Source organism: Hylobates moloch, unplaced genomic scaffold (assembly GCF_009828535.3).
Source record: "Hylobates moloch isolate HMO894 unplaced genomic scaffold, HMol_V3 SCAFFOLD_5, whole genome shotgun sequence".
Classification (NCBI taxonomy): Eukaryota; Metazoa; Chordata; class Mammalia; order Primates; family Hylobatidae; genus Hylobates; species Hylobates moloch.
In genome coordinates, this window is record NW_026652280.1 from 131,539,324 (window position 1) to 131,551,881 (window position 12,558).

The following is a 12,558-nucleotide window of genomic DNA, read 5'->3' on the forward strand; positions in this document are numbered from 1 at the left end:
AGTATGGTACTAAATACTGACTGTTCTACCACCAAAGGCCTGGACAGAAATGGGCACCTTTTCCCTACTATACTACACTACACTGCACTACACTGCACTACACTACACTACGACTATATGTTGATAGGAAATAAGTTCTGGACATCCCAAATTGGAATCCTGTGTAAAAACATGACTGTGTTCTACAGTGGCAATGATGGGGCATTTTTTAACAGGTAATAGACTGACCCAGAGTCTCAAGCACATTTCAGTGGTGCTTGAGACTCTGGGTCAGTCTATTACCTATTAATGGAAACCATTTCAGGGTACCATCAACCTAGAATTGAGGTTTGGAAACAAAATCTATTACTATGTTTAATAACTATTTGCTTAATTGTAATCATTCAAGGTTTTTGATTATTTGCTTACAAGACAGAGATGAAGGTTTGAGCTAACGCACAGGACTGGACTGCCAAATCAGATTCATGTGAAACAGTGTTCCTACCTAGCATTAAGCTCTACTAAATGTTACAGAGATAGAGACCATCAAATAATTCAAATGAAGCAGAGAGAGGTCTGGGACATCAAGGGCCACTGGCAACCCAGTTCTTTCTTTCCTTGCTGTGTGCCTACATGACCTTCTCCAATGAGCTGTGCCTTATAGATACTGGGTTCTCTTTACTATAGGTAATCCTTACCCAGGGACACCCTGCTAAGGGCATTTCAGAGTTAATGTTTCTTCTTCCTAACAAACATCAGTACTCTATTTATCCTAAGTCTTGTTGACAAGGAGATTAGACTGGGCCACGTGCCTTCTTTTTCTCCCCTCCTGTCCCCCAAGGAAGTGAATGGATTGGCAGGCCAGCTGCTTTCACCTCTTCCTCCTAGGGCTACTTAAGAACTTGGTGACATAGCTTATTGTTAATTCCCCCATTGTCTAGTTCTCTTGCATTAGAACTAAATCAAATCATTTCAACAAAACAGGTGCATCACAGAATCTCAGAATTAGAATAGAACCTTAAAGATTATTTAGTGCAAGCTCCTACCTGAAGCTTCTGCTGATTGTATCTACTTTTATATCTATCTGATTAAAGCTATCTTATGGTAGAATAGCCACTTTAAAAGGTCTTTCCATTGTGATAATCTTCCAATCACTGAGGATGTCTTTCTTCCATAAAATAGAAGTCTCCCCTACCTCTCTTTACTACCCCATTGGTCCTAGTCCCAACATCAGAATTAATCCAGAATAAGTCTACTCCCCCTTCCACTTAGTAGTCCTTTCACATTTCCAGGGACATTTCAAGGCCATCATGTCCTTCTAGTTCTTAGCTTTTCTAGGCTGACATCTCCAGGTCCTTCAATTGTTTGTTATAAGACAATAGCTACCTAATCTAATATCTCTTCTCTACAGTTAACTAGCAGCTCTCTTCCAGATACATGCAAGTTTAGGGACTTCAGATGATGATGATCTTGGATGTGGTCTGACCGGGCAAACTACGTGTGAATTGGATACCATGCCTCCTCTAATAGAATCTAAATTTGAAAAAGCTTTCTGTTTTAGCAGATGTGATAAACTGGCATAACCGAGATGCAGTCATCTACCACCTCCAGGTCATTCTTTATCCTTATGCACTGTTGAACCTAAATGCAAAACTTAACATTTATCATTATTAAGTTCCACCCATTTGTTTCAGTTTATAGTTCCAGGATGAAGCCTTTCTAAAAATGTAATAACATTGTCCAATATGTTATTAGTTCTCCTTCCTTTGTTTCAGTTATCTCATAAGCTTGCTTTAACTTTTTTATTATGGTAAAATATATATGACATAAAATTTACCCTTTTGACAACTTTTAAGTGTGCAATTCAGTGGCATTAAGTACATTCATTTTGTTATACAACCATCACCACCATCCATCTCCAGAACTTTCCATATTCCCAAATGGAAACTGTACCATTAAACAATAATTCCCCATTATCCCTTCTGCCCAGCCAGGATCACACTACTGCACTACAGCCTGGCGACAGAGCAAGACTCCATCTCAAAAAAAGAGAAAATTAATAATAATAATAATAATAATAATAATAATAATATGGTGGGCTTGGAAATTGATGCATATTGAATGATTTTCAAGTTTAAATGTTTTCCAAATATATTCTAACTCATTATCTAAAGGCATGGTTTAATTGGAGATAGAAGGTGATTCACAAGGAACACATACACAAAATAATGAAGGCTATCAAAGTAGTCAGAAAGGGTGTACAAAGGATGGTAGTTTGTCCTTAAAAATTGGGGATTAAAGCATAAATGTGTTCATTTCTCTTAGAATAAGAGATCAGCTTGTCAGGTTTTCCTTGATAATTAGTATCCTGCTCCAGGGATGAAAGATGAGTATCAGGAAAAAAGGCTGTAGGATTTGTACCTCTCTATATAGACAGAAGAGGATTCATTAAGCTCTAAACTGCTCTGCCAGAGAATTTTAAAACGTCAGTAAATATAGTAGAAAGATACAAAAATAGCAATCAAGACATTATATAACCTATAATACCTTAAATTCCAAAGAATCTTACTTTTCAACTATTTCTTCAGTAAGGATACATTTTAAACCTACAGGGAACTTGCTTCTATTCATCACTTTAAGTTTTACTTTGTTCTAATAACAAAATCATTTAAGAAAAAAAGCTTACTGCAAATAGCTTAAATGGTTACATAAGTATGAAGTCAAAGTGCTTTCCAAATACAAGTTCTCATTATTGCATAAGTGATAAGAATTTCATGATCATTTACCCCCCCAAAATTATAATTATTATTATTTTTGTTAGCTTTACTTGGAATAACAAAATGCACAAAATGACCTGGGAATTCACTACATAGAAAAAAACCCTCTTATAGTCAATGAGTAACTACTGTAAGATTGGTAAATAACATAGGATCCTTATAGCATCTGTTAACATTCATCATTTCATCTAACTTTTCTTATTTTGTTTCCCTATGAATAGATTCACTTTAAAACATAAATTTTAAACTATAACAATAGAACATAGACATATCAAAAAAGCAACCATCTTTAGGAAAAAAATTGCAGTTGCAACATCTACCTTGAGCTTGTTGGTATATTTATGTTGAAAAACAATTGATTCTAGAGGAACCTAACAAAAATACAAGGAATATAAGGTTGCTAGTTTACATATGTATATGCAGAAATTTTAGATATATAATTTAATATGCTTTACTGCCTGAGATCTGTTGGAAGAATCCTCTATTAACCTTGGTCTTGGAGTTCTGATAAAGTCTGAGCAAGATTTCTCCACTGCTCCAACCTACTTAAATGTAATTATGTATATGTAATTGCACATGGAATTAAACAGAAAAGAAGTATTTTCGCTGGCTCATACTCTTTGCTGTTAAAGCATAAATGCATCTAGAAATACAGACAAATATCTATAGCTACACAATCCTGAAGGTTTTAAATGGAAATTCAAAGAATTAGGGTCATTTGCCTGTCTCAAAATCTATGAATACAAACAGACACACCAACACAGACACACATAAAGGTATTATTTTAGTTAATACACAAGATAGCATATCACAAAAGCAATCCCTGAATGCATCTGGAGATGGTCTTTAAAAACTAAGAATTGTATGTTTAGATTTATGTTCACCTTTACATCACTATTCCCAATCTTGTCTGCCAGTTAGGCTACAGAAAATCCTGGAACTCACCAGTACAAGGTAGTATGCATACAGGGACGCACAATGATGCATTATAAAAAATTTGTCACCAATCACTTTCCAATACAAAATTATAATGGACAAATCTGTAAGAAAGAAAAGTGAGTATGGTATCACATAAGAAGAAGGTAGCACTGTTTTCCAAATGTATTGAACTCTTTCTCCTGCCAACTCATCGCTGTCCACTCTGAGCCCACAGCACTTTGTTCATCCCTCAGTTAGTCTGATTATCTACTTTACCATAAAATCTCTGCTCCTATATGCCTGTCTCATCCACTCTCCTGTGGCTCCTCTAAGACAAGGGCCAGGTTGTGAGCATCTTTATACCCTCAGAATCTAGCACAAGGCCTGGCATATAGGTTGGTGCAAAAGTAACTGCGATTTTTGCCATTATTTTTAATCACAAAAACTGCAATTACTTTTGTACCAACCTAATCATATGTAATATAATATTTGTTGAAAGCATAAATGAATAACTTGTTTCCAGAGTTAAAATAAACAAAAAATATTATTGAATAGAAATGATTTTAAATAAGCTTAAGTGACTGATTTTTGTCACTACAATAATTCAAACAGAGATAAGATGGTCATAGGGAAGGTACAAAATGACCAACTCATTTATAAAACAAATTGTACAAAAAACATTTTAAAAATAAAAAAGAATGCAATTAAACACTAATTCAAAATAGTAACACCACCAAAAACTATAACTATTAAAAAGAAAAACAAAGAAAAAAGCTTACTTATGCAAATTTTATAAAAACAACACAAAACCATGACTACTGGAACACATTTCAAGAACTCTTGCAAGTGAGGGACCCTAAAAGTTAAACTTCATTAGTTTCACAGGCATTACACTTAAGAGCCTCATTAGGACAAAGAGGGACCATATCCTTGCTGATAAAAAATGTCCAGGCCTCAGTTGTTTGAGGCATCACTCTGTAACTCTGATCTTCAGTGAGAAACAGAAAACCATTTCATGAAAAGATATTTCATGTTCTACCATCATAGCAGGTATTTTCTTCCTCTGTATGCTTCCTAAATGCTATCTCTCAAATAAACCAAAAGCATAGACCATGTATTCTTTGTATAATTCCTTGAGTAGTTTACAAAGAATTAGACAATAAAACAACATCTCACATACCAGAAATGAGGTAGCCTGAGGCAATAGCAATATTCACGTTTGCAAGTGATGGACCACCCCTGAAAAACAAAAAAGGTTCCTTTTAAAATATATAGATTATAGATAACCGCTACTTCTTTTTTCTATAGAGATTTAAATACAACGAAATTGCTTTCTATAGATTCTCAAATGGTAAGCTGTCATCTTCAAATAAAATTGCAAAACACACAATGACAGTTTAGCCGAACTGTGACGCATCATGTGGTACTGGTGTTAGCACTAAGATAACTACTGCTGTTATCTTACATAGTAAGATAGTTACATAGTAAGTGAACTACTAGTGAAAGTAACACTAACTAAAATAGCTGAACTACAAATATTTAATACAAAGATTTAGCACAAGTTGTGCCTTCTTTACAAATTTTGATCTGTAAATATAACCGGGAAAATTTGACCTGGAGTAAATCATGACATAAAATACAAAACTATCAAAAATTATGTCAAAGTTTGATAAGGCAGAACTTGAACAATGAATCAAATCTTTGTTATGAAATTTACTTCCCAAAAGAATTGGTTTTATTTTGCTGATGGTCATGTTAGTAAAATGAAAATGAAAATTTTTTTCTTTTATTTTTTCTTTTTTTTTCTTTTATTATTATTATACTTTAAGTTTTAGGGTACATGTGCACAATGTGCAGGTTTGTCACATATGTATACATGTGCCATGTTGGATCTTTAGATTAAGTATATCCTCTATTCCCTCCCCCCCCTCCCCACCCCACAGTCCCCTTCCTGTGTCCATGTGTTCTCATTGTTCAATTCCCACCTATGAGTGACAGCATGCAAGCTAGTAATTTTGTAGGTAGACTATTTAAAAACCTAGTCATGGAATTAAATTCACTAAATTAATTCTCTTTGAAAAACCGCATCCCAATGAAAATGTATCAATACTGATATTATTCTTATGGGAATAATTTTATATTTATGAATAGAAAAACGTCCTTGCAGTCAAATGGTGGTGGTCAAAAGAACAGGCTACACTGTCCTACATCCCCCGGAGCCCACAACCAACTCATCTCAATGCAGTGCTTCTTCAAACATGCCTGCTCTCTCAAACTAGGCTGAACTAAGCCCTCTCATATAACACCAGGAAACAGTTTGCAAAATTTCTGCCATTGGAATGACATTTAAATTTTTCTAAAAGGACCATCTTACATGCTATCCTATTACTGCTGAACACAGTTATCATTAGTGCATTAGTGTTTCAAATCCTGTGGTACTAAATTCCTATCACATGGCCATCTGTAACTCTCATTTCATCTCTTTGATATCAAATGAGTCAAACATAAATTGGAGACAAAAAAGTCTTAAGTAGATATTATCCAAGTTGACCACCTTATCTCAATAATGATTTATTTTTCTTCAGAACTGTGACTACAATAACTTGGCTTTACTCATTAACACAGTACAAATGTTTAAATTATCATCATATTCTCCTTGTTTGGGATAACAATTGCTACACTAAGGCAAAATGGCCTTCATTTGTGTTCAAATCTAAAATAAATCATTTAAATGCACTTTGCTAGAATGTCTGAGCACAAGCATTTTAATAAGGCATATACCATCAATATGTTTTCTGTTTTAAAGTAAGTGATGTTCTTATAAATAATTAATATCAAAACATAAATGAAATTGGCAATCTTAGAAAAAAAAACAGCTTACCAAAGTGGATCAGCTTTAGTAGCCTCATCGAATAAGAAAATGTACAGGCCAAAAATACCAACCACCAAAGAATGGCATGTGGATACTACCCTGAAATTAAAATGCACACAAAGATTTTAGATTCTTTGCAATAAAACTTAATTCTGACAAGACATAGAACATTCTGAACAAGTTATACCTGGAAGCATTTATATACAGAGGTGGAGTATAACGGAGAGTATAATGCAAAATTGCCATTTCTTGCCATTTAGAAATCCAAAGGCCACAGCTTTACTTTGGAATAAAGAACGAGGAAGATACCAAGGCCTACAATTTCCTGCTAGAGAATGGTGAATCACTTATCGGTTAAAAGTTCTAAGACAGATAGATGCATACATGATGATGCAGCTGACAGACTTTTATGCAGACAGATGGCAACTGGCAAGCCCACTACCCTTGACTCCAAGCTCCAGCCCCAACAGCATCAATGCAGGATAAGTTTCCTGCTCCAATCAGCTGGGAATGACTTCCAGATCTACTGGCTTTAACAAACTCCATATCCTTAAAACAATTCAAATGAATCATGATATGAAGATTTATTATCTTGGGAGGCTTCAGTTTTTAAAGTACGTTGACATGCACTATTGCACTTTATTCTTGTAACAAATTTGTAAGAAAGCAAGGGTAGCTATTCTTAGTCCCTCTTTATCATTATTATGAAAACATTTCTAAACAGAAAAATTGAGGACCATAAATTTATACGGAAAATTTGTTTTTAAAAGAAACACCCAACTGAAAGCACAATGTTCTCAAGATCCAGGTCAAGTTTTCTTTTATAGAAGGAATAAGTTTAACATAAAAACCGTAAGTTTCTATGAATATATCTTGTTAATAAATTTAATGATGTGACTAATTCCCAAGCTCTATGTTACTTAAAGAACTATACTTAGGATACTGTGTATTTATCCATACAATAAAGTTTTTTTACCCAACAATTTCAGATTTCTCACATCTTTATCGAGAAGTTCACAAGTAATGAAGCTTCTTTTCTTTTCATTAGGATAAAAAATGAGAGGTACAGCAAAGTTTTCTCTCTAAAAATTACTGGTGTGCAATAAATTTTTCTCTACAATATGATCCCAAATCTTTAAAAGTAAGTAAAATATATCAACTAATATTATGTTTGATATCAGAAAATTTCATTGTAACTTGAGAAACCAATATACTTGACCTGATAGCGTGTTACAAAATAGATGTATCATGCTAAATCAAGCCATATTTTAAATAAGCAAAGATTCTCACTAATTTAAAGGCATTGACCAAGTATCATTTATAATACCTAAGAATCATTTTGAAATGTGAATAATTAATCCAATTTATCTGGTTTACAAGTCTATAATTTTCATGCCAAGCGCACCTTGAGCACAGGATAAAAATGTAAATTCCTTGGCCAGGCATGGTGGCTCACACCTGTAATCCCAGCACTTTGGGAGGCCAAAGTAGGCGGGTCACCTGAGGTCAGGAGTTTGAGACCAGCCTGGTCGACATGGTGAAATTCCGTCTCTACCAAAAATACAAAAATTAGCTGGGTACGGTGGTACACGCCTGTAATCCCAGCTACTCGGGAGGCTGAGGCACAAGAATCACTTGAACCTGGGAGGCAAAGGTTTCAGTGAACAGAGACTGCACCACTGTACTCCAGCCTGGGCAACAGAGCGAGACTCTGTCTCAAAAAAAAAAAAAAAATTAAATTCCTTGATATCAAATAAAATACTACATCTAAATGGTCATACAGCTCACTCTCTATTGCTATTCAAAAATTATATAAAATTTAAAAATATATAATCTCTCTTACAAACTTGTTTTACTGCTTGGTAACCATAGTCAAAAAGCTCCCTTCTGAAAACCTAACTTTTTATTTCTGACACTCAGGCCTCAGATTCACTTCTGAGAATGTATGTACCCCTTTCTCTTTCCTACCATTCCATCTATCTTCATATGTTAGAAAAGATTTTTTAAAGTAATGGTATCTCTAGTATAACGCATTTGAACAGTATTTTTGTGCTAGTCTTAAGACAAAATAATCATACTGCTTATTTTTTGAAAATATGTGGAGAAATAATTCTTGCTTTTTGGGTGAAAAGAACTTTGACATGTATGACCCTGATACATCACTGTAAAGTGCAAAAAAAAAAAAAAAAAAAAACTAGAGTCTTATTAAATTCACAGTCTGAATCATAAAAGTAGATGCCTGCAAAACAATTTGGTTCAAAGAAAGGGAATTTCAAATCAAATATGACCATTCTCAAATAAATACTCAGACACTGACAGAATTTCTTGAATTTTAAAAGGAAATTTCAATGAAAGATAATTATAGCAAACTTTAGAGACTTGCTGAATCCGTTTTATGGTTAGTATTAACTTCAACTAAATAGCAACAACAAAAAATATGGCCATGGCTGCTCTGACTCACTGAGGTTTACAAATGCACAGCGATGTTTGGGGACATAAAATGCTCTAAGGCACGTGAAGAAGTCATCAGAGCCATTTTGTGTTTGAAATCTTGTGAGATTAATAAGTTGTACACACATAAAAAAATTGCAACCAACTTTTTAAAACTCTGGCAGGGTGCAGTGGCTCACGCCTGTAATCCCAGCATTTTGGGAGGGCAAGGTAGGTGGATCACCTGAGGTCAGGAGTTCGAGACCATCCTGGCCAACATAGTGAAACCCCGTCTCTACTAAAAACACAAAAATTAGCTTGGTATGGTGGCACATGCCTGTAATCCCAGCTACTCAGGAAGCTAAGGCAGGAGAATCGCTTGAACCCAGGAGGCAGAGGTTGCAGCGAGCCAAGATTGTGCCACTGCACTCCAGCCTGGGCGACAGAACGAGACTCCGTCTCAAATAAATAAATAAATAAAATAAAAATAAAACTCCAGCAGATTTAGAAATCTATCAATAGATGTCTAATTCTTTCTCCATTTACTTTTCTGTTTAAAAAAAAACTAAAAAGAAATTTTTACTTTAAAATTATATAACAAAATAATAAATGCTGGGGGGCTCTAAATTATAATGCAAAGTTCATTAAAAGATTCATATGCACTGACTGTACACTTTGTTCCCTGGTGTGTAGAGTTTAACTGCCCCAGGTCTGGCTAAGTTGGCCAATGCTGTATGGTATAAGCTACTCAAAAGTACAACTACTTTTTTCTTCCATCTTCGTTCCCAAAGAATATGTTTGTTATAAATATTTCAAAGAAGAACACGAAAGTACTAGTATTCATCCACAGTCAGCTGGAGTCTACTTCATCTTCACACACTTCCTCAGAAACTTAAGTAAATTTCTCCTAACATCTTTCAATATATGAATTCTTAAACTTTTTTTTGCATGAGATCATCTACTTGTTTTTCCTTTTATTCCTAAGATCAAATAAAAATTTGACCTTACATTAAATCCTAAATACTTTTTTGAAATATTTTAAATAATTTTATCTCATAAACTAGTTTCTTTTCATCAATTACATTTTCATATGCTTTACCTTGAATTCCATTCAATCTTCTTTTTGAAGCTGAGACTATTGAAACCTGGAGAAACTTTTGCTGAAAACCAGTAACTTACAAAGTAGAAAAGAAGCTGAAAGGTGAAAAAGCTGGTACAGATAACACTGATGAACAGTTTTGTGTTGATCTCCATATTTCTTCAACCTGTTAAGATAAATGACAGCTATAAATTGTTATCTCATAATAAACCTAGAGTAATTTTTTTATTTTAAGAAATATGTCTTGTAATTTTAGTAATTTTTAAAATTTAGAACAAATGTAAGAATATAAAGAAACTATAAGAATTTTTGACCTTTTGTATATTTCTTCACCTTTACCATCTATTTGTCATGTATCTTATGTCTGTTTTATCTTAAAGATCTCAATATTAGAGGTGTCATTTATAATTTTAACATCATGATATTCAAAATTATCTAAGTCTTAACATTAACAGGGAATTTCAAGTACTATAAGTAAAAAGTATTCTTCTAATAATATTTCAATTAAATTTAGGACAAATTACTTGATTTCTTTATCCCTCGATTTCTCATCTATGATATAAAAGAGTTGGTTACATAATTTCTAAGAAACAATCAAGCCAAAAATCATAGAACTAACACTGCCTGTAATAACAAAACAAAAAATAATTCCATAATTAAAAAACTAATTTTGCAGCAGGACAAACAACATTTAAGACAAAATTAAAATCTTAAGAAGAACATAGTCTTAGAAAAGAGCCATTGCACTGTTGAGGCAAGACAATAGGGTCTGGAGGCAGGGAACCTAAGGCCAATTCATACTGACTTCCTAGAACTAAATCAAACAGAAAAGCCCAACTTTACACACCTAAGTAACAAAATAACAGGAGGTTACTCCCTTTGAAAACCCCTCCCTCACTTTTCTGAGTGGCAAATGGAAAACTGAAAGTACCTCTGATTGGATGCTTTCCACAACCAATCAGACGTTTACATAGGAGTATAACTTTATAACTTCGTTTCAGCCTCTGATTGGTTGCTTTCCCCAACCAATCTGACTGACTGCCAGCAAAGTCTTCCTTTGCACAGAAGTGTAACTTCCCCTCCCCCTCACCCCCACCTCCACCTCCACCTCCAGATGGAGTCTTGCAGTGTCCCCCAGGCTAGAGTGCAGTGGTGCGATAGATCTCAGCTCACTGCAACCTCCGCCTTCCGGGTCCAAGCAATTCTGCTGCCTCAGCATCCCGAGTGACTGGGATTACAGGCACGCACCACCACACTCGGCTAATTTTTGTATTTTTAGTAGAGACGGGGTTTCACCATGTTGGCCAGACTGGTCTTGAACTCCTGACCTCGTGATCCGCCCACCTCAGCCTCCTAAAGTGCTGGGATTACGTGAGGCACCACACCCGGCCTAGATTGTGGCCCACTACTTCATTTGCATGGGGTGTACAACAAGTGGCCAATGGGAAACCTGTAGCAGGTATTTAAACCCTAGAAAACTCTGTAACCGGGCTCTTGAGTCCCTATGGTAGGACCCACTCCCACCCTGTGGAGTGTACTTTCATTTTTAATAAATCGCTACTTTTGTTGCTTCATTCCTTCCTTGCTTTGTTTGTGCATTTTGTCCGATTCTTTGTTCAAAATGCCAAGAACCTGAACACCCTCCACCGCTAACACTGTCACTGCACAAATGAGAATTTAATTTTTAAAACATGCTCTTCAATCACACACATTCTTGGAGCAAAAGGCCTGCAGGGCTTTTTATCCCTTAAAAAAAAAAAAAGATTTTTATAAAAGAGCTTCAGGTCTTAACAATCGAGTTAGCAGAAAGAATAGTACTATGCATATATGCACACTCAAAGTGTGTTTTCTATCTCATTGAGCTGAACTTTATTTGGCTCCTAAAAATCTTAGGAACATTCAGAGCCAAAAAAAAAAGGCACTAAAGCATTTGCTAATATCCAGCATATACAGCATTTCTATGGCTCCATCTTTGATAAAGCTGATCCTCAAATGAAAAGGAAATAAATCAATACACATTTCCAGCTGCCTAATGCAAAGAAATAAAGTCACCTACTGAAGTCAATTCACCAGAGAAAAGCCAAGTCATTGACTGCACTAGCAATAACCCCACTTCATTCCCTTCCGACCAGGATATCGTAATAAGAATCAGTCTCCCACAGGGCCCCTTCCGTCAGAATTCATATGTCTATAATGAATTCTTTCCTCATTCTGTGTGTGTGTGTGTGTGTGTGTGTACTTGGTAAAAATGTTGATATTACAATTATTCTCTATGAGACTCCATTAACTTTACTGCTCTTTTACTTCTTTTTAATTCAACATATGTTTATTGGGTATTAAAATTTTAATTTGTGGTCTTTTAGCCTAGGTTTAATATTAACCAAACAATACATAAAAGTTTTGTACATAAATTAAGCATCACCATAATTTGCTAAGTGGGATGTAAGGAGAATAATGCTTTTCTAAGATTAAAACAAATAGGT

The 12,558-nt window shown here is 34.8% G+C and overlaps 1 protein-coding gene across 1 annotated transcript in view; it reads right to left on the bottom strand.

Moving 5' to 3' along the window:
* Window positions 1–12,558, bottom strand: part of TLCD4 (TLC domain containing 4) — a 73,936-nt gene that overhangs the window by 37,188 nt on the left and 24,190 nt on the right. The window contains exons 2-6 of the mRNA XM_058439557.1: window positions 10,076–10,241; window positions 6,556–6,645; window positions 4,855–4,913; window positions 3,698–3,796; window positions 2,004–2,018 (exon numbers count right to left, since the gene is read on the bottom strand). Of these exons, the coding sequence (XP_058295540.1) occupies window positions 2,004–2,018; window positions 3,698–3,796; window positions 4,855–4,913; window positions 6,556–6,645; window positions 10,076–10,230 (418 nt within the window). The 5' untranslated portion in view covers window positions 10,231–10,241. The remainder of the gene's footprint in view (window positions 1–2,003; window positions 2,019–3,697; window positions 3,797–4,854; window positions 4,914–6,555; window positions 6,646–10,075; window positions 10,242–12,558) is intronic.